The sequence below is a fragment of the Lepidochelys kempii genome, chromosome 11 (assembly GCF_965140265.1).
Source record: "Lepidochelys kempii isolate rLepKem1 chromosome 11, rLepKem1.hap2, whole genome shotgun sequence".
Lineage (NCBI taxonomy): Eukaryota > Metazoa > Chordata > Testudines > Cheloniidae > Lepidochelys > Lepidochelys kempii.
Window position 1 is genome coordinate 21,727,715 of NC_133266.1, and position 22,738 is coordinate 21,750,452.

The 22,738-nt window shown below is 42.3% G+C and overlaps 1 protein-coding gene across 11 annotated transcripts in view; it reads right to left on the bottom strand.

Moving 5' to 3' along the window:
- The window catches only part of LRP1B (LDL receptor related protein 1B), a 1,327,274-nt gene that overhangs the window by 740,044 nt on the left and 564,492 nt on the right, over positions 1-22,738 (bottom strand). For all 11 annotated transcript variants that reach the window (XM_073305381.1, XM_073305383.1, XM_073305382.1 and 8 more), the window contains 2 exons: positions 16,816-16,935; positions 14,813-14,941 (listed from right to left, as the gene is read on the bottom strand). In XM_073305381.1, the coding sequence (XP_073161482.1) occupies positions 14,813-14,941; positions 16,816-16,935 (249 nt within the window). The remainder of the gene's footprint in view (positions 1-14,812; positions 14,942-16,815; positions 16,936-22,738) is intronic.

Below are 22,738 nucleotides of genomic sequence, written 5' to 3' on the forward strand. Positions count from 1 at the left end.
AGCTGCAGTATTTCCAAATGAAAGTACAATTACAGAAATGTAGTAGATGCCTATATAGGTTCCAAATTGACTGACCCTCATTCAGGTTATTGAGTTATTATTAAACACATCTTAGCAGAAATGTTGAATTATAAAATTATAATAAGGTATGATGATGTTATCGAGAACTCCCCAGTAGCTGATAATGTTGAAACTGCCTGAGAATAGTTAGACTTTAAATTTAACTCTGGACTTATTTTAGATGACACTGAAATCTGGTGTTTCGCTGAGATAATCACAAATATGGTCAATTAGTAAATTACAATTTGTTCCTTACAGCACAATGAACAACCTTACAGCCTATGCCTTATCTCAACCCTAAAGTAGGTGTCAGCAGGAAACACATGGAACAGTGCATTAAGGTACGGAAAACGGCACACTGAAGTGAATCTTTTGTAGAAATGTAAGTTCACATTTACAATGTGTATTATCCTCAATCCCCTGAGAAATTATTTCACAGCATGGGATAATAGTGCTAAATGGGCCAAAGCCTGAGGCCAACATTTTCAAAAGTGGGTGCAGGTCTTAAAAATTTTACCTGACACCTAAAAGCCCAAGGACTAAGTTGTCAGGCCAATGTGAAAAATACCCAAACTGCCATATGACGATACCCCAAAGCCACCCCACTTACAATTCAAAACAACAGATCAGTTGTGTGCTGTATTTAAATGTAATACTGTCATTCCACATTCTACTTAATAGAGGTTTAAAAATTAATGTAGCTCTGGGGCAGGTGGAATGCAGAAATAAATATTCATTAGATATATTTGACAAATTTCATCTAACAAAACATTTCATGAATAGTATTTGATGAACCAGTCAGTTACTAGAAAAGTATCACTTGAATAAAATAGTTGGTGGATTCTGATGAAATCCATTGAATAATCTATTCACAGAGTTTTGTTCAATGCTGAGTGGTTCTATTGACTTTGCTTTTCTTGCTTATGTTTTTGCATACTCTCTCTCCCTGGCTTCATCCCACAAGCTCTTTCCTATTGTGGATCAGAGTTAATCTTTTTCCAAAATTGTCTCCATTTACTATTTGCTCTTTTCTTTCTTTCTACCTCCATTCCTTATCTCTATTTTTCTCTACACTATTATCTCTATCTCATCCCCTACATTTTTTCTCTCCCGTTTTCTCCCACTTTTCCCTGCAGACAGAGAGGCTACTTACCCTGTACAGTAACTGGAGTTCTTTGAGATGTGTGGTCCTTGTGTGTATTCTACTGTTGGGTTCACGTGTACTCCATATACAGACAGGAACATTTTTGCTAGCAGCATCTGTTTGTCTGCACCTGCACCCTTCTCCTCCTTGTGTTCTGAACCAAGGATATAAGGAGCAATTTGGGCCGACCATCTCTCCATTTCCCTTTGTACCATAGATTGTCCAGGAAATGCTCCACAGTAGAGAGGAAGGAGGAGGGTAGCAGAATAAAAATAAGAACCACACATCTTGAAGAACTCCAGTTACGGTACAAGGTAAGTAACCTCTCTTTCTTCTTTGAGTGATGGTGTCTGAGAAGCAGTATTCATTGAGGGGGTGGGTGTGAGGAACTTTGTGTTACCAATGACTGGAGGACTGTTGTGCTGAAAGATACAACTACTGCAAAAAGAAAAGGAGTACTTGTGGCACCTTAGAGACTAACCAATTTATTTGAGCATGAGCTTTCGTGAGCTACAGCTCACTTCATCGGATGCATACCGTGGAAACTGCAGCAGACTTTATATACACACAGAGAATATGAAACAATACCTCCTCCCACCCCACTGTCCTGCTGGTAATAGCTTATCTAAAGTGATCATCAAGTTGGGCCATTTCCAGCACAAATCCAGGTTTTCTCGCCCTCCATCCCCCCACACAAATTCACTCTCCTGCTGGTGATAGCCCATCCAAAGTGACAACTCTCCACACAGTGTGCATGACAATCAAGTTGGGCCATTTCCTGCACAAATCCAGGTTCTCTCACCCCCCCACCCCCCTCCCAAAAACCACACACACAAACTCACTATCCCGCTGGCAATAGCTCATCCAAAGTGACCACTCTCCCCACAATGCGCATGATAATCAAGGTGGGCCACCCCCAGCACAAATCCAGGCCTTCTCACCCCCCCCCCCCACCTCCATACACACACAAACTCACTTTCCTGCTGGCAATAGCTCATCCAAACTGACCACTCTCAAAGTTTAAATCCAAGTTAAACCAGAACATCCGGGGGGGGGGGAGGTAGGAAAAAACAAGGGGAAATAGGCTACCTTGCATAATGACTTAGCCACTCCCAGTCTCTATTTAAGCCTAAATTAATAGTATCCAATATGCAAATGAATTCCAATTCAGCAGTTTCTCGCTGGAGTCTGGATTTCAAGTTTTTTTGTTTTAAGATAGCAACCTTCATGTCTGTGATTGCGTGACCAGAGAGATTGAAGTGTTCTCTGACTGGTTTATGAATGTTATAATTCTTGACATCTGATTTGTGTCCATTTATTCTTTTACGTAGAGACTGTCCAGTTTGACCAATGTAAATGGCAGAGGGGCATTGCTGGCACATGATGGCATATATCACATTGGTGGATGTGCAGGTGAACGAGCCTCTGATAGTGTGGCTGATGTTATTAGGCCCTGTGATGGTGTCCCCTGAATAGATATGTGGGCACAGTTGGCAACGGGCTTTGTTGCAAGGATAAGTTCCTGGGTTAGTGGTTCTGTTGTGTGGTATGTGGTTGTTGGTGAGTATTTGCTTCAGGTTGCAGGGCTGTCTGTAGGCAAGGACTGGCCTGTCTCCCAAGATTTGTGAGAGTGTTGGGTCATCCTTTAGGATAGGTTGTAGATCCTTAATAATGCGTTGGAGGGGTTTTAGTTGGGGGCTGAAGGTGACGGCTAGTGGCGTTCTGTTATTTTCTTTGTTAGGCCTGTCCTGTAGTAGGTAACTTCTGGGAACTCTTCTGGCTCTATCAATCTGTTTCTTTACTTCCGCAGGTGGGTATTGTAGTTGTAAGAAAGCTTGACAGAGATCTTGTAGGTGTTTGTCTCTGTCTGAGGGATTGGAGCAAATGCGGTTGTATCGCAGAGCTTGGCTGTAGACGACGGATCGTGTGGTGTGGTCAGGGTGAAAGCTGGAGGCATGCAGGTAGGAATAGCGGTCAGTAGGTTTCCGGTATAGGGTGGTGTTTATGTGACCATTGTTTATTAGCACTGTAGTGTCCAGAAAGTGGATCTTTTGTGTGGACTGGACCAGGCTGAGGTTGATGGTGGGATGGAAATTGTTGAAATCCTGGTGGAATTCCTCAAGGGCTTCTTTTCCATGGGTCCAGATGATGAAGATGTCATCAATATAGCGCAAGTAGAGTAGGGGCTTTAGGGGACGAGAGCTGAGGAAGTGTTGTTCTAAGTCAGCCATAAAAATGTTGGCATACTGTGGGGCCATGCGGGTACCCATAGCAGTGCCGCTGATCTGAAGGTATACATTGTCCCCAAATGTAAAATAGTTATGGGTAAGGACAAAGTCACAAAGTTCAGCCACCAGGTTAGCCGTGACATTATCGGGGATAGTGTTCTTGACGGCTTGTAGTCCATCTTTGTGTGGAATGTTGGTGTAGAGGGCTTCTACAACCTTAGTGGCCAGGATGGTGTTATCAGGAAGATCACCGATGGATTGAAGTTTCCTCAGGAAGTCAGTGGTGTCTCAAAGGTAGCTGGGAGTGCTGGTAGCGTAGGGCCTGAGGAGGGAGTCTGCAGAAGCTTGTTCCAGTGCTTAAAGAAGCTACTGCAGAAGCTTGTTCCAGTGCTTAATGTCTTGTAAAGGTCTGAACAGAACCCAATGCAGCTGCTTTACAGATTTTACTGAGAGAAAGATGTCTCGAGGTGAAACTGCTGATGAAGCATAAGCTCTAGTTGAGTGGGCCTTCACACCCTGTGGAAGAAGCATGCCTCCTAACTCATAACTCAACAGAATTCAGCCTGAAATCCATTTGGAAAGTATCTGGGAAGAGATCGCTTCCCCTCTCATCCATTCCACAAAGGATAACAATGACTTAGATGATTTCCAAAGGATTTGGTTCTTCATAGGTAGAATGCCAACACTCAACAGATATCCAAACAGTGAAGCTTCCTGTCTTTGCTGGTGATGTGCAGCTTTGGGAAGAAGACAGGTAAGTGAATTGTCCAATTAGGATGGAAATCTAAGATTACTTTGGGGGTAAATTTCAAGGTAATGTCAGTGAAACTTTGTCCCTATGGAAGATTGTGTATTGTGGATCAATATGGTGGATCAATCAGTATTGTGTATTGTGGATCAGGAAAGGCTATATCCAAATGCCTGGACATGGTGACATCAGAATGTTGGGGCCATCTCTGGCAATCAGTATGTCCAACACTCTCTTGCTTGATTTTCCTCAGGTAACGCATAAGTCAGTTGTCCCAACCATGGGATGAGAAATGCTCTAGGGTACAGATGTGGGGACCTGCATGAAAGACCCCCTAAGCTTATTCTTACCAGCTTAGGTTAAAAGCTGCCACCACCAAAGTGTTACACAAAGAATAACAGGGGAAGTGCCCACTTGGAAACGTCTTTCCCCCTCAAATATCCCCCCAAGCCCTACACCCCCTTTCCTGGGGAAGGCTTGATAAAAATCCTCACCAATTTGCATAGGTGAACACAGATCCAAACCCTTGGATCTTAAGAACAATGAAAAAGCAATCAGGTTCTTAAAAGAAGAATTTTAATTAAAGAAAAAGTAAAAGAATCACCTCTATAAAATCAGGATGGTAAATACCATACAGGGTAGTCAAATTCAAAACATAGAGAATCCCTCTAGGCAAAACCTTAAGTTACAAAAAGACACAAAAACAGGAATATATGTTCCATTCAGCACAACTTATTTTATCAGCCATTTAAACAAAACAGAATCTAACGCATATCTAACTAGATTGCTTCCTAACTCTTTACAGGAGTTCTGACCTGCATTCCTGCTCTGGTCCCAGCAAAAGCATCACACAAACAGAGAGAGACCTTTGTTTCCTCCCTTCCAGCTTTGAAAGTATCTTGTCTCCTCATTGGTCATTTTGGTCAGATGCCAGCGAGGTTATCTTAGCTTCTTAACCCTTTACAGGTGAAAGGGTTTTTCGTCTGGCCAGGAGGGATTTAAAGGTGTTTACCCTTCCCTTTATATTTATGACACATCTCCCCTGGAATCCAGATCTTGAACCATCTTGGAGCAGTAGATTGCGAATTTCCTGTATTCCTGGGGCATGAAGAGGTCCCAAAAGGGGGGGGGGGGTGTCTCCTTTGTCAAAAATGATCTATATCATCAAATTGTGGACCCATTTGTGGTTCTTGGAGAAGTACTGAGGCTGTCTTCCAGCATGTTGTGAATTCCTGGTGGGGTGTACTACCAAAAGAGTGACTGCTGAATAGTTCCAAAGCTTGACAGCGTCTATACAAAAAGGGATAGACCTTGCTCCCACTTGTTGATGCAGAACACTATTGCCATGTTGTCTGACATCACTTGAACAAGCCAGGCTTGTATGAATGGTAAGAAGTACTTGCAGGCCTTGTGGACTGCTAACAATTCCAGGAGGTTTATGCACATCTGGGACTCTTGGGGAGTCCATGCTCCTTGTGCTATCTGCTTGTCTAGATGGGAGCCTCATTGCGGTAAGGCGGTGTCAGTTATCAATTGCTATATATGTACACCATCGATAGAGAAGCTTACAGGAACGGATGGTGAAGTCTCGTGAAGGGCGTTACATAGGTGCAAGAAGCCCTGTGACCCAAAAGAATAAGACATGAGGAGGCTGGCATTTGTTGAAGTTGAGTGATAAGCTCTTTATGGTAGGAATCTGTCCAAAGGAAGATATGCTTTGGTACTGATAGAGTTCAGAGTTGCTCTGATCAACTATATAGTCCATGTGGGAATTAAAATGGACTTTTCTGGGTTTAAGCAAAGTCCTAGTAAGTACCAAAGATGGATCAGGGATTAGGCTGCTGACCGTTAGCCCTGACAAGATCTTCCCACCAGTAACCATTTGTTATTGATGTAATTGATGATCCATGGTCGTAAAAGTGGGCTGCCACAACTGATAGCACCTTTGTGAATACTGTGGAACTACTGCAAGGCCAAACAGGGAGCACTCTGTACTGGTTGTGTTTCAGACCTGCTGTGAATCTCAGGTCTGTTGAAACTGACATCCTTCATATCAAGAGCTGTGAACCTCTCACCTTTGGTCAGTGAAAGAATTATTCATGCCAGGATGACCATTCTGAACCTCGATGTGCAGATTAAGACATTTAGCTGTCTGAGATCTAAGATAGGTCTCCATTCTTCCTTCTTTTTGTGAAAGAGGAAACACTTAGAGCAAAATCCCTTTCCCCAACATTATGAAGGATCTGGTTCTATGGCTCCCAGTTGAAGCAGGGAGTCCTAACTCTGATGTGAGCATCCTCTCATGAGAATGCAGATGGGGTAGGGGGTCTGGAGGGGTGGTGAGAGGAATTCTGCGGTGTAGCCAGTCTGAATGATGTTGAGAATCTATCTTTCTGTGATTATCATGTGCCAAGCTTGGCAGAAGCATGCTAGGCAGCCACCAAATTGGATTACAGAATCCTGAAAAGATGAGCATGGTAAAAGCCCTTGAAGGGTTGCAGCTGGAAGGAGGAAGAGGGGGGGAACATTGTGTTTGATATTTTGCACCCTCTGTCATTTTCTTGATGACTTCTGGGGAGGGTACACAGCTCAGGAGATCTTGGATCCACTGTCCAGGTTGACTCCTTGCCTTGAAGGGAGTGGTAATACTATCCCACTAATATCCAATTTGTCAGAGGAAGACGTGTCAGGCTCTGACTCCCTGGGCAGAGCTTCTGGTACCATAGGTGTCGTTATACTCCAGCCGGTGAGGAACTCTCCCTTCCTTGCACCACCTGTACTACTAGTGGATTGGATCCAATAAAATCAGAGATTCAGCATCCAGGAGGACAACTATACCCTGAGGAGCAATGCATCTGTTCCCAGACGTGAGGAAGTGGGGGAAAGTTGTTTCCCGCCATACTAGCGGAGTCAGCCTTGTTAGAGTGTTCTGCACTGACAAGTCCTTCTTGAGGCAGCATGGTACTATTGATGTAAGTAGCGTTCAGTGTTTTTTTTGCTTCCCAGTACCATGGACCTACTCCTGTGGGCAATGTCAGTTTCAAAGAAGATCTGCTTTTTGGAGCCAAAGGACCTATCCTACTTATGAGCTACTAATACTGGGGCACAGATTCTCACCTGACTTAGAAGGTACTACAAAAAAAGGACCTGGAGGGGGATTCTATTGCTTTTTGTGAGAGTGTTTTCTACCCTTCTCATGCACCTCTTTGAAGAAGTCCCTAGTTCTACCCATTAGCCACAGATCCAGGAGTCATGTGCTCAGAGGTACACTTCTCGATGCCTCTGCCTGACATATGGGAGGGGTTTTCCAAGCTAGAGTCAAACTATGGCCTCAATGCTGTATCCATAAATAATCTCCAGTCTGTACTCACATGTCTGACAGGTTTGGCTGGGGAAGGATCAGCAAATGGAGCACTTTGAGTAAACATGAATTTCCCCAAGGCAGAAGAGGCACTTGAGGTGGAAAGGCCCCGTGGCAGGAAACAATTCTTGAAGCTCGGGATCTTGGGCATAAGTCATCCCATATGGAGGGCTAAAGGGTAGGAAAAGATCCCCATCCCATAAAAACTAACCTAAACTAGCTACAAGTATAAAAATATTTAAGATATCTAATGGTTTACAAATATTTACAGGTCAACATGGACAAAGCAAGCATACGCTGTGGACACTGAGGCGGTTCTGTCTCAGACCATGGCTGGTAGAAAGGAACTGGAGAAATGGTCTATCTGCACCACCTTTTATACTCTCAGTGCAGAGCACCAGGAGGAGAAGGGAACAGGTGCAATTTCTTCCTGTCTCAGTTCCATGGAGCACATGTACACCCCACAGTGACTATACATAGGGATCATCACTTGCAGAAGAACATCCATTCCTCTAACTACTTCATTTCTAACTTATCCATTAGACTCTTCCTCTCTCACACACACACACAATATCATCAATACACCTATTCACACGATCCACACGTAGGGTTTGGACATTTTTGCAGACATATCACAGCAAAAGGATTAAATCTGCTACACAAAGACTAACAGGAAAAAGATTGGGAGCCCCCCATCTATGGGCAAGAGCCAAGTGAGAAGCTATCTCTTCTCTTCCAGCTGCTGCAAAAGGAGAGGGCAATGGGATTCCTACCATGGAGCTCTCTCTGGAATCTGCAGCTCCAATTTTTCCCCCTATCCTTCCCCGCCTGATGACTGCAGGCAATTTCAAGAGTTGCTAAGGAAGATAGCTGACACTCTCTGGATCCTTCTAGAGGAGGTGCATGACACACCTCATAAGCCTTTCTATATTCTCCAGAGCATGGGCTCCAGCAAGGTGTCAGTTCCCATCAATGAAGTCTTCATGGAATGGGCCACAGTTGTCTGGCATACCCTCTGCTACCAATGCCCCAGCTCAGAAAAGAAGTTCTTTGTACCAGCCAATTTTCACACCCTGCTGCTAATTCTTTAGTTATTCAAGCAGTCACTGAAAGAATCGGGGAGCTCCAGTTTCTCCTGTATCAATTAATAGCTAGTAGTCATCTGATAAATTTGAACCCTTCTTCTTCCCCTTCCCAATAACTCCTCTAGGTGCTGGAAGAGATCAGGAGCAGTGATCTGGACACACAAGTGAATGAGGTCAGGCCCAGGGATGGATTTTAAGTGGCAGGTTGCAACTTTATTAAAATGCACCAGGCATTTAGGTGAGTCCAGTGCTGGGTTTACAGGGCTTCTACCATATAACCCATAGCTCAGGGTAGTGTTTCTATTGCCTACCCTAAGGTGCTCTGCTGAATCTGCTCACCTTCCCACCATCAATAAGGACAGAAGGTACCAGAGAGGGACTCTTGTCTGCAAAGATTTCAGGTCTCCCTTTTGCTATAGACCTGGGGTCCATCGGCAAAATCCCATGTCTCTTATTTTCTGACTGCTGGCTCTTTGGCCTTTTATCCACACTGGTCACCTGCTGCAGTTGCAACAAATCAACTTTCAAACAATTCCTAACATTAAATTCCAAAATCCTAAGGTTATTTAAGCTAACTGTGTCTTCACTATGATACGAGGAAGGTGAAATAACTAAGTCCCAGCCAATTTGGCGCCGATGGGAAAAAAATCCTTCCTGACAACCGTGAACAGAGCAATAAATCAGACCCACAGCAACCTGTCCCTATACTACAGTTTCTATACTATATATCTATAAGGAGGGGGGAGGGTGCATTCAGCTAAAATGGGGCAAGAGGCCGGAGAAACCCTGGCCTACAGTTTTGACAGTGGGAAGCAAGATCCAATTGACTTGCATGTCTCTGGCTTGCCAATGAGCAATCGAGCGCTCAGATGGAGGAGGGGCCTGTACCTGTGTACACTCCCCCTTTACCCTAAAGCTATCTGCTCCTTGTGGATCCAATCAAATTTCCCATCCATTAAATCAATGCTTAGCTTTTTCACACTCTGTCCAACACCCCCCATAAACACACACATACTAACAGACCCAAGAGCACCTTATTTCTGTGATAAGTATATGTGTTTCTCTGCTACCCTATTTCTACCTCAGCTTTCTGTGTTCTACAAGCAGATAGTGTCTCTGTCATTCTATCTCTATTCCTTGGCTTCTCCTCCTCTTTCAACCAGTCTACTGCCTACTTCTGCTCTTGCACATGCCTTTCTCAAGCAGCAGCAGAGTAAAAAATGACCTGATTGTTGTCAGTGTCACTCCTGCACATAGTTTCTGAACAATAATAGTGAAAAATAACAAGACTGATCAGTTTCCACACTGTTGAAGGTGCGAATCATCTGAATGGCAGCAGAGATCTTGGAGCCGTCTGCAGTTATAAAGAGAACATGTTGGTTTCCATGTGGAAGACTATGACAGAGAACAATATCCTTTTTACAGGTATTTAGAACCATTGTAGCAAATTATATAGCAGGGATTTAATACTCCATTAACAATAGGATGGTTCAAAATACCTATAGAATGATTACCTTTTTCTATTAATTCTCTAAGATATAAGGGAAATCTGAAAAGATGGGTTGATTCTACACTTGTTGTCAAGTAGTTCATAAACTCTTGAGTAATTATTAGAATCAAGACATATCTGGTCTCCAGATAATGTCATTTGAGTGTTCCATGACAATGTTAAGAGTGCTCTACTTAGCAGATATTATTAAATATTGGGGATGAATATACATATTATTGCATGTGTCCAGAGATTGGAAAAACAGCTGCTGTTGAACTTCAAATTATATTCCACACAGTAACATTTCACTGAATCATGTTTTTGAACCCATTTGTTCCAAGTATATATAGATACCAACAGGTTCAGGAATCAGTGCTTTTTTAAAATGTATAAACATTTAATTTAAATTACCTCAATCTTTTATTAGTCATGTATACACAAAAAATTAATAAGGTTCTCATATAACAACTTAAGACAGTTAACTTAAGACTGTTCTAACAGAGTTAGAAACACAGAAAAAAGTTGAACAACATTTTGGGTAGTTTTCAATTACAACATATTAAATTTAATACCTTTCCACTTCCCTGGAACTAAAAGTAAAATAATAGTAATAATCAGTTGCTTAAATGAAGATACAATTAACATGAGTTGATATCATTTGTCCAGATAACAAAATGTACAATATGTCACATTTGTTACTCTTTACGATTTTTTTTTTTAAAGAGAAGAAACTGGCACATCTCTAACCCACAAAAATGTCTATACTTATATCACCCTTGTCCAAATAAAAGTTAATCTTCCTCTAGATTGTGATTAAGATGCACTGATGAAGATGATTAAACACTTGTATTCTTTTCCTGCCTGATCTTTGCTTGAACTCTAGACCAATAGGCAGTGTCACAACACATAAGACATCATGGCTTCCCCACCCCCAACCCGGTTGTCCTGTCACCACCACTTGTAACTCTATTGCAGAAGAAAATCTTTAGGGAATTTGAGGAAAAGTGCTGCCTTGCAGTGATTTCCACTGAGGAAGAGGCGAAAACAGTTTACAAGCAACTTTGTACTGCTTTGCTGGAAGAACACTTATTAAGAGGTACTTCAACAGTGGTAAAGTATAAGCACTTTGTCCTCATCAACAAATGTTGTTATAATTGTTGGCGTGGGGGTCAGAAAGATATTACAAGTAGCATGGAATGAAAGTGGACTGAATATTATATATATATGTATTTAAATCATCTTCTCATAATAAGCCTAAAAAGGAGTGATGTATATGCTAAACCCTGGGAATTTTAATTCTCTGAACTTTCATGAGAGCATTGCGCTTTGAAGTCCATTTAGGAGTGCTTAACTTTTTTCTAAAATAACAGAAACACATGCTTGTCATAAAGACTGAGCAGGGCAGGCTGCTTTTGATCAAAGAAGAAATATCTTCCTCTCATTGCAAGCCATTTCTTTCTATATCAAGTATAACTGAGATATAAAATTTTGTATGAGCTTCTGCAAGAAAAATCACCCGTTTCCAGAGCTAAAACTTTCAAACTTAATCAAATTCAGACTTTTCAACATAGCCTGAAAACCTGGCAAACAAAAAGACCTAGAACTCTGTTAAAAAAATGACATCTGGTCTCATTTTTCATATCTGAATAAGTCATTAACTAGATCTTTATTCATAAAAGGAAGCTGCAGGTAAAAGGACTAGAAAAATATAGTGTGCCCATAGCTGTGACGACAGCTATTTGAACATCCCCACCAATAGGTGCTATTTACACAAAAGTGATCTGCTCCAGACATATCCAAATGAACTGAGCAACTTAGCATCTTATTTATGTCCTGTGAAGTAACAGTATGATAATAGTTAATCAAGATGCTGAACATTTAGGCTTAAATATTGCATAGCAACACACAGCCCAAGTACCATCAGTATTATGGTGGTAGTGATGGAATGCTCTATTTCTGGACACTCTGCCACCACTACTGCAGTTTGGCCCCTCTGTACCCTTTCCTGATGGGAGGAATGGGTGGATCCATGAAGCAGTGGCTCCTTTGGTTTCACTTTAATGCCAGACCCACTGTCAACTCCACCCGCACCTTGCAGCTTTGGGAACTAATCTTTGCAAAACTGAGCCTGAGGCTTCACAGTGGGTGCAGATATCAAAGCAGTTCCTGGGAATTTTACTTCTCCCCCAACCCTTCTGGCAGCAGAACGGCATGACTGCAGAGGCAGTGGCAGATTTGTCCCTTAATAAATTCCTGCCACAAAGATTATGGGTCAAATTCTGCACTCATGTACAGAAAATCAGGAGTTACTACATTAATGAAATGGAGTTATAAAACAGAGATAAGTGAATCTGAATCCAGCCCACTGTTTTTATTGTATTCCTGTTTTGCAGTCTGGTTTAAAGTCGAGATTTGTGAAAGGTGACAGATATGGGCACTGGAGACTGAATTCAGCTGTGGTCCCTAAAGTACTTAGCAGCCCATAGATAGCTAACAGGGCACATAGCTCCCTCCACTTTTGAGGCACTAAGACACAGGTAGTGCCTCCCTTTCCCCCCATCCCCCTTGTGGCCTTAGAGGAAAACTACAGACAGGAGCCAGAGACTCCAGGCCATAGGAGCAGAAGCAACCAAAGCTGGGACCTCTGGACATCAACAAAATTTTTTACATTTTTGACAGGATTCTCTCCATCCTATGCTGATTAACTGTTTCCTCCAACCCTCCCTCTCCATCACCCGTCCTCTCCATCTTTGCTTCACCCAGAACCTGTCTCCTTATCCCTCCTCCTTTCAGCTTATTCCCTCCTAAATAACCTCCACCACAAAAAATTGTGGAGCTAACACGCTGTTTGCTGCCACCACAGTGTTCATTCTACTTATGTGTTATACCCCTTCCCTCATGGTGTCTGTCTGGTCTATTTAGTTGAAAGTTCTTCAGGGCAGAAACCATCTACTATTTTCTATTTGTCCAGCAAAATGGGCTCCCATTCTTGGTTGGCCTTTATGCGCTACTGTAATAAATATGAATAATAATGAATAATGCCTGCAACTCTCATTTTTCCACCTGCTAAACGGTATAAAGGAAGCTAAAAATACATTGAATACCTTCCTAATATTACTTTTCAATGTAATCAATTGCTGCAATTGCCAGAGAGATGTTATATAGTCACTCTGAGAGCAGGTGGTTCATGCAATTGCGAACAAGAAAGCATGTGAGACAATTTCTCTCTATTAAGACGTAGCCCATACAGCGAAACGGTGTTGGGAACTCCTGTTCTGCTTATTCAAAGGACAGTGCAACAAGGTCAGCAGCAGTATGCATTTTCTCACACTATCTCAGCCTTGACTTGAACTGTCTTATACAGGTCTCTGTGTTCATTGAAAACTGGTTCCTTGCTGAGTCTGCCAGTAACGGTAAAAATTGCTGTAAACTATGACTTATATGAGAGAGAGAGAGAGAGAGAGAGAGAGAGAGAGAGAGAGAAGCATTTCTCCATGAGGAAATGGCTGAGAGCACCAGCTTATTTCACATGAGCTACTGAAATACTGACAGATGGTTACCATAGTCAATCATTACCTACTGGGCTGTATTTATACTATAGGTCAAAGACTCATCTCATTATCAGTTCTGAAGCCATCTACCTTCCCCAGTCCTGAACTGTTTTTTACTGTATCAGATGCAACTCCTGTTATGTCCCACTGAAAGAACTTTTTTTATGGAGAGGGTTGAGAAGAATATTAAAATAGTTTTTCTCTCTACGGAGTTGCTTGTATCAGATTACCATTTTAAAAAAAAATCTATAACCATGCTATGTGGATCAATACAAAACTTAAGTTTCAAGTCTTACTTTTTGAGCTCATCAATATTTTAAATCGCAACTCTCAGTGGTACTCAAATAAGAACACAAGTATGCAGTTTCTTTGCCATAGTCTTTTCTAGTTTTAGCTTCAAAAACACAGTATCTGCCACAAGTCTGCCAACTGACATAGAAAAATACACATTTGTTTCCTCTGGGTTTCCATATATCGACATAAAAATATACCTTTATAGTAGGCTTTGGTCATTATGTATGTTGAACAGATTGTAGGAGAAAATAAGAATTGCTGAGTCAATACACTGACTAGGGAAATACTTTGTTCAATTTGTCTTCATTAAACAGAATTCACTAATTCCCTTAAATGCTTAATTTATTATTGGCAATGAAAATATGCATTAATTAACCAATAAGACATAATGTGAATATGAATATCTTCAAATCAACTCCCTGGGATGTTACACGGAGCAAGGCAGAGGCCCATGTCTCTAATATCCCAAGGGTATAATTACCTCATGATAATTTCCTGACACCCAGGTTGTCTCAGGGAGGTGGCATTTATGTGGAAATTGTATGTATTGAGATGAAAGAGGGAATTGGCAGCTCCACTAATCTTGGCTGAATAAAGTAGTTTCCATAACTTTATTTACCCCTTCAGAAAGGTTTCTAGCTAATCAGAATCCTCCTTCAAAGGTGTTTTGTAATAATCCATGACAACTGAAAAAGTTTTTCTAGATTTCTAACAATGAATCACTGTATTAAATTAAAGGAAAATCCATCTCTGCTATGTAGATAAACATCTACCCTATTTACCAGGGAGAAAGGCAGACCCAGAGGACTTTAAAAAAATCATTCTTATAATGTATACAAAAATCCAACTTACCATTTTTGGCCTTGCAAGATTTGTTGTCAGGTTGAAGTATATAACCCTCCACACAGCTACATGCATATGATCCATCTGTATTTATACAGGTTTGGCTACAGGTCCCATACACATTACATTCATCTAAATCTAAAGGATACATTGAAATAATATGTAAGTAAGAGCCCTCACTTAAGAGTAAAATCTTGGGGGAGGTTGCAAAATTCACCCCCTAAACAACATTACAAAAGTAAGGGTAAACCCTCTATAGATAGATTTTTATTTTTTCTCATTGTTTTCAGCCACAATCTTATCTGAGTTGTCTGCTGATGAAACTATGCCAGTGACCAAACAGAAGACCAATATTTAACATTGCAAGGCTAGCTGCTTGAAAATTAAAGGCCTTCAAATGATCAGTGAGAAACATAACAATTAGGGAACCACTTGGGTTATTGCTGCCACCAGAGACCACTTCCACCTGTGCTGTATGTAAGCATTTAAAATCACCATTGACTATGACTGAAGCAGCACTTCAAAAGTAGAAATAACTGAATATGCATGTCAACTCCCTCACGTTAGGAAACTATTTTAAATGGTTTAAGCTCTTTAGTGGAATCATCAACTTCTACCTATAACTGTCAACAACGATATAAAAAACTGCAAACCATTTAAATGTTCAAGACAAAAAATAAAAATAGAGGGTCAAATTCTCAGCTAATGTAAACTGGCACAGTTCTATTAGAGATAACCAAGATATGCAAATTTACAGTAGCTGAGAATCTAGCCAAAAATCATTAGAAAGAAAAAAAGTTCCAACAATTTTTTTTCAAATAGCACAAAACATAAACCCAGAGATCAGAAGAAGACGCACATATAAGATATTACATTTATGCAGAATAATTCTGTTAAAGGGGGGAGGATGAATGATAGCCTGCAAATACATTTATAAAGTGATGGGAAAGCCCTATCTACTTTTGAAGAGAAAAAAAGTGTTGGGGTATCAAAATTCATATATTGCTGGAATAGAAAAGGAATATCAATTTCAATCTAAATTTCACTGGCAGAAAACCTATTAAAAGGCAAGTGCAAAACTAAGCTATATGATTAAGGGTTTGTTTTTTTTTTTTTTCATGGATCAAACTCTGACCCAGGTTTACATGGCTGTAAGGGGTATCATATCCCCAAATGGCTCACAAGGTTTCAGAGAATGTTCAAGAGAGGGAGGCTCAGAGATGCTTAGAAAGGGGGAAGCTCATGCAGATGAGCTCCAGGCCTGTCTGAGTAGCCCTAAACAGATCTTAATACTCTTTCTCCTCACACTGTAGGCACAGGAGGGTAGAAAGGATCAGCAAGCATGTCCTGTCTGTCATCCTTCGAGATGGGAGTGCTGGCGGGGCCACGACCCACTTTAGATTGCTATGAGATTACAGAAGTGGTCCTTTGAAATGCTGGCCCATCTTCAGTCCCTGATGAACAAAGCTCATTCTGTTTCATTGGCTGACTATGAGTCATCAGTGTGAGACATGTAGGGAAGGCGGGGGGCAGTGAAGTAGTCCTATCCCTGATGTCATCTTCAAGACATATATATAGTAGTTGGCCCTGATGGAGTCACAGCTTCCAACCATAGAGACACATTTGTCTCTGATGTAAACACCAGAGAGAGACCTTCAGGTCTTGCTGTAAATTTTGCTGTGCTTCACAACTTATTGTACATTTCTAAAAAGATGCTACTTCCATTGAGAAGATACAGCTGGCACATCAAATATAAATGTGATTCCAGCGAAACAGCAGCAGCAAATGTGGGAACTCTCTAGGATCTCTTGCATTGCAGCACTGTACCTGATTACCTTACCTGCCATGTTTTGTGTAAATATAGTTTAACTATCTGTTTCAACCATTCTAAAACCAAATTTAGGTTCAGATCCTGCAAGAAGCTCTGCAAAAATGCCATTGTTCTCCTTCATGTAGCTTCTTGCAAGACTGGGGCCTTATTCTTAGAGAAGGTAAAACCACATTTCCGTTACCTTTGCAGTTTCTTCCATCATTGCCTACTTCATATCCATCCTCACAGTAACAGTCGGTGCCATTCCTTGAAATACTACATTTGTATCGGCAATTCATCTGTTGGCATTTGGGTAATAATTCTGTAAAAAAAAAAAAAAAAAAGTTTAGTACAAAATTTTACTAGAGGGTAAACCTTTGTTTTGATTATTCCTAGACCACAACTCGAAAGTGGAGTTAAAAATCAACACCATTTGCAATAAATGCTGCTGTTGGGAATTTATTTATGATACTAAGTACATTGTGAAAAGCTTTGCATTTTCGGCACAATAATAAAATCAAATTGTTATTCTATATTCTATCACAAGCTACTATAAAGCTACTATAAGCTTTATTATTATCAAGGTGTATTATCACTCTGTTCAGGCCTCCAATTTTTGCACATTAGTTATGTTCAGTCAAAGCAACATTTTTTAAAAATACTTCTGTTATATGAAATTATCTTTTCAAAAACAGCCAAATGTATGAAAGAGATTTCAACATCCATGCTTTTCCTATCTGTCACATAAATTGATTTTCTATCTTTTGAGCGCTTGTTTTGATTCACTGATGCATGTATAACCTTCACAGCAATCAATGTGAATACATTCTGTTTTAATAATTTATTTGCTATCGGCATGTAATGTTGGACAAACAGTGAATATAATATATTTCATTACTACTGAACTCTTTCATAGAAATCTACTGCTGGAGAAATATTAAGTATATGCCATCTGGACAAAACAAGAGTCATAGAAAGAAGGCCATGATGGTACTGGTGTATAAGAAGGGTGAGCGGGATGACCCCAGCAACTGGAGGCCCATCTCCCTCTGCTCCACGATGTACAAGCTCTATGCCAGCTACCTGGCGTCGAGGATCACGGAGTGGTCGGTGAGTGGGGGAGCCATCAGCTCCACTCAGAAAGGCTTCATGTCCTGCAAGGGCTGCTATGAACACAACTTTGTCCTCCAAACCACCATCAAAATGGCCAGAAGGGCGCGTAGGCAGTGCACAGTAGCCTGGCTCGATCTGGCTAAGCCTTTGGGTCCATGCCCCACCACCACGTCTTTGCCACGCTCCAGGAGTTTGGGATGCCCGAGAACTTCCTCCATGTGATCCGAGAGGTGTACAAGGGATGCAGCACCACCATTCTCTCGGTTGAAGGGGAGACCACCGAGATCCCGATCCGGAGCAGAGTTAAGCAGGGCTGTCCCCTCAGCCCCATCATCTTTAACCTTGCCATTGAGCCGTTGCTGCGAGCGATCTCCAATGATGCAGATGGCTTCAACCTCCACGGTGAGAGGGTGAGCATCCTGGCTTATGTGGATGACCTGGTCCTGACCGCAGACGACCCAGAGAACCTCCAACGTATGCTAGATGCCACCAGTCAAGCTGCCGATTGGATGGGGCTCCGGTTCAATGCAAAGAAGTGCGCATCTCTCCACATCGACAGCAGCAAAAGGGACTCGGTGCAGACAAGAGGGTTCCAGATCCAGGGCGAGCCCGTCATCCCCCTGGCAGAGGGGCAGGCATACCAGCACCTTGGCACACCAACGGGTTTCCATGTCCATTATACACCCGAGGACACCATCCAGGAGTTCTTGCAGGATGCCACCAAAATCGACACCTCCCTGCTAGCACCGTGGCAGAAGATAAACACCCTGAACACCTTCCTGATCCCCCCACATCTCGTCCGTCCTAAGGGGATCTGCCATGGCGAAGGTACCCCTCAACAAGGCAGACAACTTCGTCCGGCAGCTGGTGAAGAAGTGGATGTTCCTCCCCCAAAGAGCCAGCAACGAGCTCGTCTATATCGCCCACAGGCATGGCAGTGCCAATGTCCCCCGCATGGGTGACCTGTGTGACATCGCGGTGATCACCCATGCCTTCTGCCTGCTGACGTGTCCCGACGCCATGGTAAGGAACATTGCAGCAAACGCCCTCCATGACACAACAAAGAAGAGGATCGGCAGAGTCCCCTCCAACCAAGACACCGCTAGCTTCCTGAGCGGTTCCCTGGATGGCGAATTCGGACGGGATGGTGGAGACATCGCTTCACTGTGGTCCCATGCTCACAATGCCATGCGTCGCCTGGGGAAGTGCATCGGCTGCCGCTGGGAGTGGTGCGAGGAGCACCAGGAGCTGGGAGTCCTGGTACCACAGATCAGGTCCGATGACAACATCATCGTCACCCCGAGCGCCAGGGGCATGCTGGAGAGGACCCTGAAGGCAGCCATCCACTCGCTGTACATGGAAACCCTGAAGCGTAAACCTGACCAGGGTAAAGCCTTTGAACTGACCAGCAAGTGGGACGCCAGCAACCACTTCCTCGCCTGGGGTGGCTTCACCCGTTTTGCCGACTGGCGGTTCATCCACCGCGCCTGGCTCAACTGCATCCCGCTCAACGGAGCCATCCACCACAGGAACCAAGACAAGCGTTGCAGGAAGTGCAGCTACTCCAATGAGACCCTGCCCCACGTCCTGTGCAGCTGCAAGCCCCTCTCCAGAGCCTGGCAGCTGCGCCACAACGACATCCAGAACCGCCTAGCGAAAGCCATCACACCGCGCCTGGGGGAGGTAGCCATGAACAGTGCCATCCCCGGGACTGACAGCCAGTTGCGACCTGACGTGGTAGTCACCGACGAAGCCCAGAAAAAGATCAGCCTCGTCGACATCACGGTCTCCTTTGAGAACAGGACCCCGGCCTTCTGCGAAGCCCGAGCTCGTAAGCTGGAAAAATACACACACCCCTGGCCGACACGCTGAGAGCAAAGTGCTATGAGGTGCAGATGGATGCCCTGATCGTCGGAGCCCTGGGCGCTTGGGACCCCTGCAACGAGCATGTGCTGCGGACCTGTGGGATCGGTCGACGCTACACACGGCTCATGCGGCGCCTCATAGTCTCGGACACCATCCAATGGTCCAGGGACATCTACATCGAACACATCACCGGCCACCGACAGTACCAGGAGGTGTGAGCCGGTACGACATCGTGCATCAACTGTGGGAAAGGGACTGAGAGACTTTTTCCATTGGACCATATGAACTGGAACCATAAACTCACTGAACAATAAATCCCACCAAATGAGGGTAGATCCATCCTCATCATCGTACCCGCTCACTGTACTCCACACCTGAACATAGCCATTATATGGACAACATACCCCCATAGCTCAATGTCTGTACTTTGACCCATTAAACTTTTACTCCCAAACGGGGAGATTGCAAATTATGTATTCCTTACGCCACCCGCTCCTAAACCGAATTTCGCACCCCTTGATAATCTGTACCTTATTCCCTGGTAACCAGAAACTTCTATGCCTAAACTCTGTACCACTTTCTTTTTACTTCAACATTATCTTAATAAAATTATTAAAGGCTTGAAACCTAGCAGAAGCAACATGGTAGAAACAGCCATTGTATTAATTATTTCTTGTAGGACTCAGATTTGCAGGACAAACAAAAACCCCAAACCAGCCTCACCCCAAATTGGATGAAGTGTCTAGAAAATTTTGTTTTTTAACACAGGGTGTTTTGATGAGTTGTGACAGGTGGTTTTTTTTTTTCTCCTCTTCCTGGGGGAAAATAAGAAATGGTTGGTAGACTGCAGTCTAAAGGATTTGATCCTTTCAAAATCTGTAGATATTTTCCACAATTCAAGTCTATCTGAGTGCTGCAGGCGGACTGTAAAATAAGCTCCAAATGGATAGAGAAAATTCAGTTTGGGGACCAGTTTAAAGTAATTGGGCATATCCGTGAGAAAGAAATCTGGCTACAGTTTAACACTTGGGGTCTTTACAAATTGTTAGTTGAAGTCAGCCTTAATCCATATAATCATTATTAGTGGGGGTCTATTTGTCTTGAAAAAAAGAGTCAACAGTTTTGTTTAAGGACTGAATTTTCTCTTAGGGTGTTCTACTTTAATTTTGTAGCTGCTAAGACCTCCATCAGGGTTTGACAGTTATATTTTGGAAGAGAACTGAATGTGACTGGCAAATAACATTATGACTCATAGTAATGCAACTATTAGCGAGAGAGGTTTTATTATTTTAAAAACAAAAACATATTTCTCATAATAATTAGAGGGTCTTCCCTATAGCTTTTTAATCACACAGAATTAATGGACTGACTTGCTGCTGAAAAATTGTCCCTTGTCACAATCTGTATATTTTTCAAATGTTCTCTGTGTGATTTCCCTATTTCTTTTGTAATAGGAGAATTAAATTTTTTTGGGTGCAGTTTCTTTTGCTGGATCCCTGGTCTGCTCCTGAATTTATGTTGTCTTTCCAATAACTAGCCCACATTTGGACCTTAAACAATAAACCCTTCTCTTAAGATGACTTGAAATGGGACTGTTCTCTGAGGTAGGGAACTAAAGGCAAGGCAGATTATTACCAGAGGATGACTATTTAATTTACAAACTGGATTTGGATTGTTTGAACTGTTCCCATAAAGGTGTACAGAGACTTGAAATGAATAGTGCTGACCAGCTGTGTAGCCAGCTGAGACTGCTGGAAAAAGGCAAAAATAAATTGGCAGTTGAATTCCACTGGCTGACAGTGACTGAACACACATGGTGACTTAATCTGTCTATGACTTGTTTGCATACTACACATAATTTTCTGCTTGAGTGAATATCTCATATCATTACTATAGTACACATAGAGCTTTTAACAAAAATACCCTTATATTTTCTAGTAAATAGAATTTGAATGTTGTGAATTAATCAACTGACTGAAAAATGTTTTTATTCACACATCCCTGCTCTCGTTCTTTCTACTCCTCTTTTTGTTTCGCTCACTCTCTCCTAATAGCTTTCTCGGTCTCCTCATTCAACTGTCTTCTTCACGCAACCCTCTTCACTTGGAACATGCAACTACTTAGCAATGCCAAATGCCTCCTTTCATTTCTTCAAATCACTCCTTAAAGCCCATTTCTGCATGAGTATTATCTGACGATATGCAAAATCATTACAATTGTTTTCCTAAAAAGAAAATGTCTCACGTCTGAGTGCCAATGACGGTTTCCACAGAATTATGTTGAATTTCCTGAACCTGAGACAGGAACCAGAAGAACAGCGTGGGGAAAAAACAAACAAGCAAGCAAATTTTACCATCAGTGAAAACAGACCAGATCACAAAAAGAAACATTTTTCATTCTTGCCCCAAATTTTAGGATAAACCAAAAAGCAGTTCTCTCAGGCAGAATGAGCCCTAATCCAAAATCCAGTGAAACCAACAGCAGGCTTTCCATTGACTTCAATAGACTTTGGATTAGGTCCATAGCAAGACGGATCAAATTCTGCCCTGATTTACACCCTATACAAAATCATTGAAACCTTGGGCTTATTCTGGGTATGTGCCAAGGCAGAACTCAGCTGGAGAGTTAAGAAAGGAGTTTTAGCCTGAACTCTGACTTTCTTTGCTCTGTGGATCACTACATGTTAATCGAAATAAACACCTTTGTAGGATTTTATTTTCCTTATTTTAGTTAGCAATTTTTAAAGTAGAAAATATAAATGATAAGCATTAAGTTCTAGAGGGGTCAAGCTTTCTTCAAATGACCCTATTTTATTTTATTTTTTTTCCCTTTCTTCATGGGACCCTTGCCTGCATTAGCGGCAGACAGACTAAAAATGTTTATTTCGAAAATCTAAAGAATTTAAAGGTTAGTTGGTTGATTAGTTCTCATACTGTCACTTGGGCAACACAGAGATCACCAAACATGTTTTGTGCGTCCATGATGTTCTGTCCTGTGCCAAATCTGGAGCTTATGGTGTAGGATGCCTGTGAGGAAAAGGTGTCTGTTGATGCCATCCAGCCATTATGTTTTAGGCCTTCCAAAGGGTCTCTTCAGTTCTGCTGCCTTTGGGTCAAAATCAAATATGATTCTTGCAGGGAAGTTGG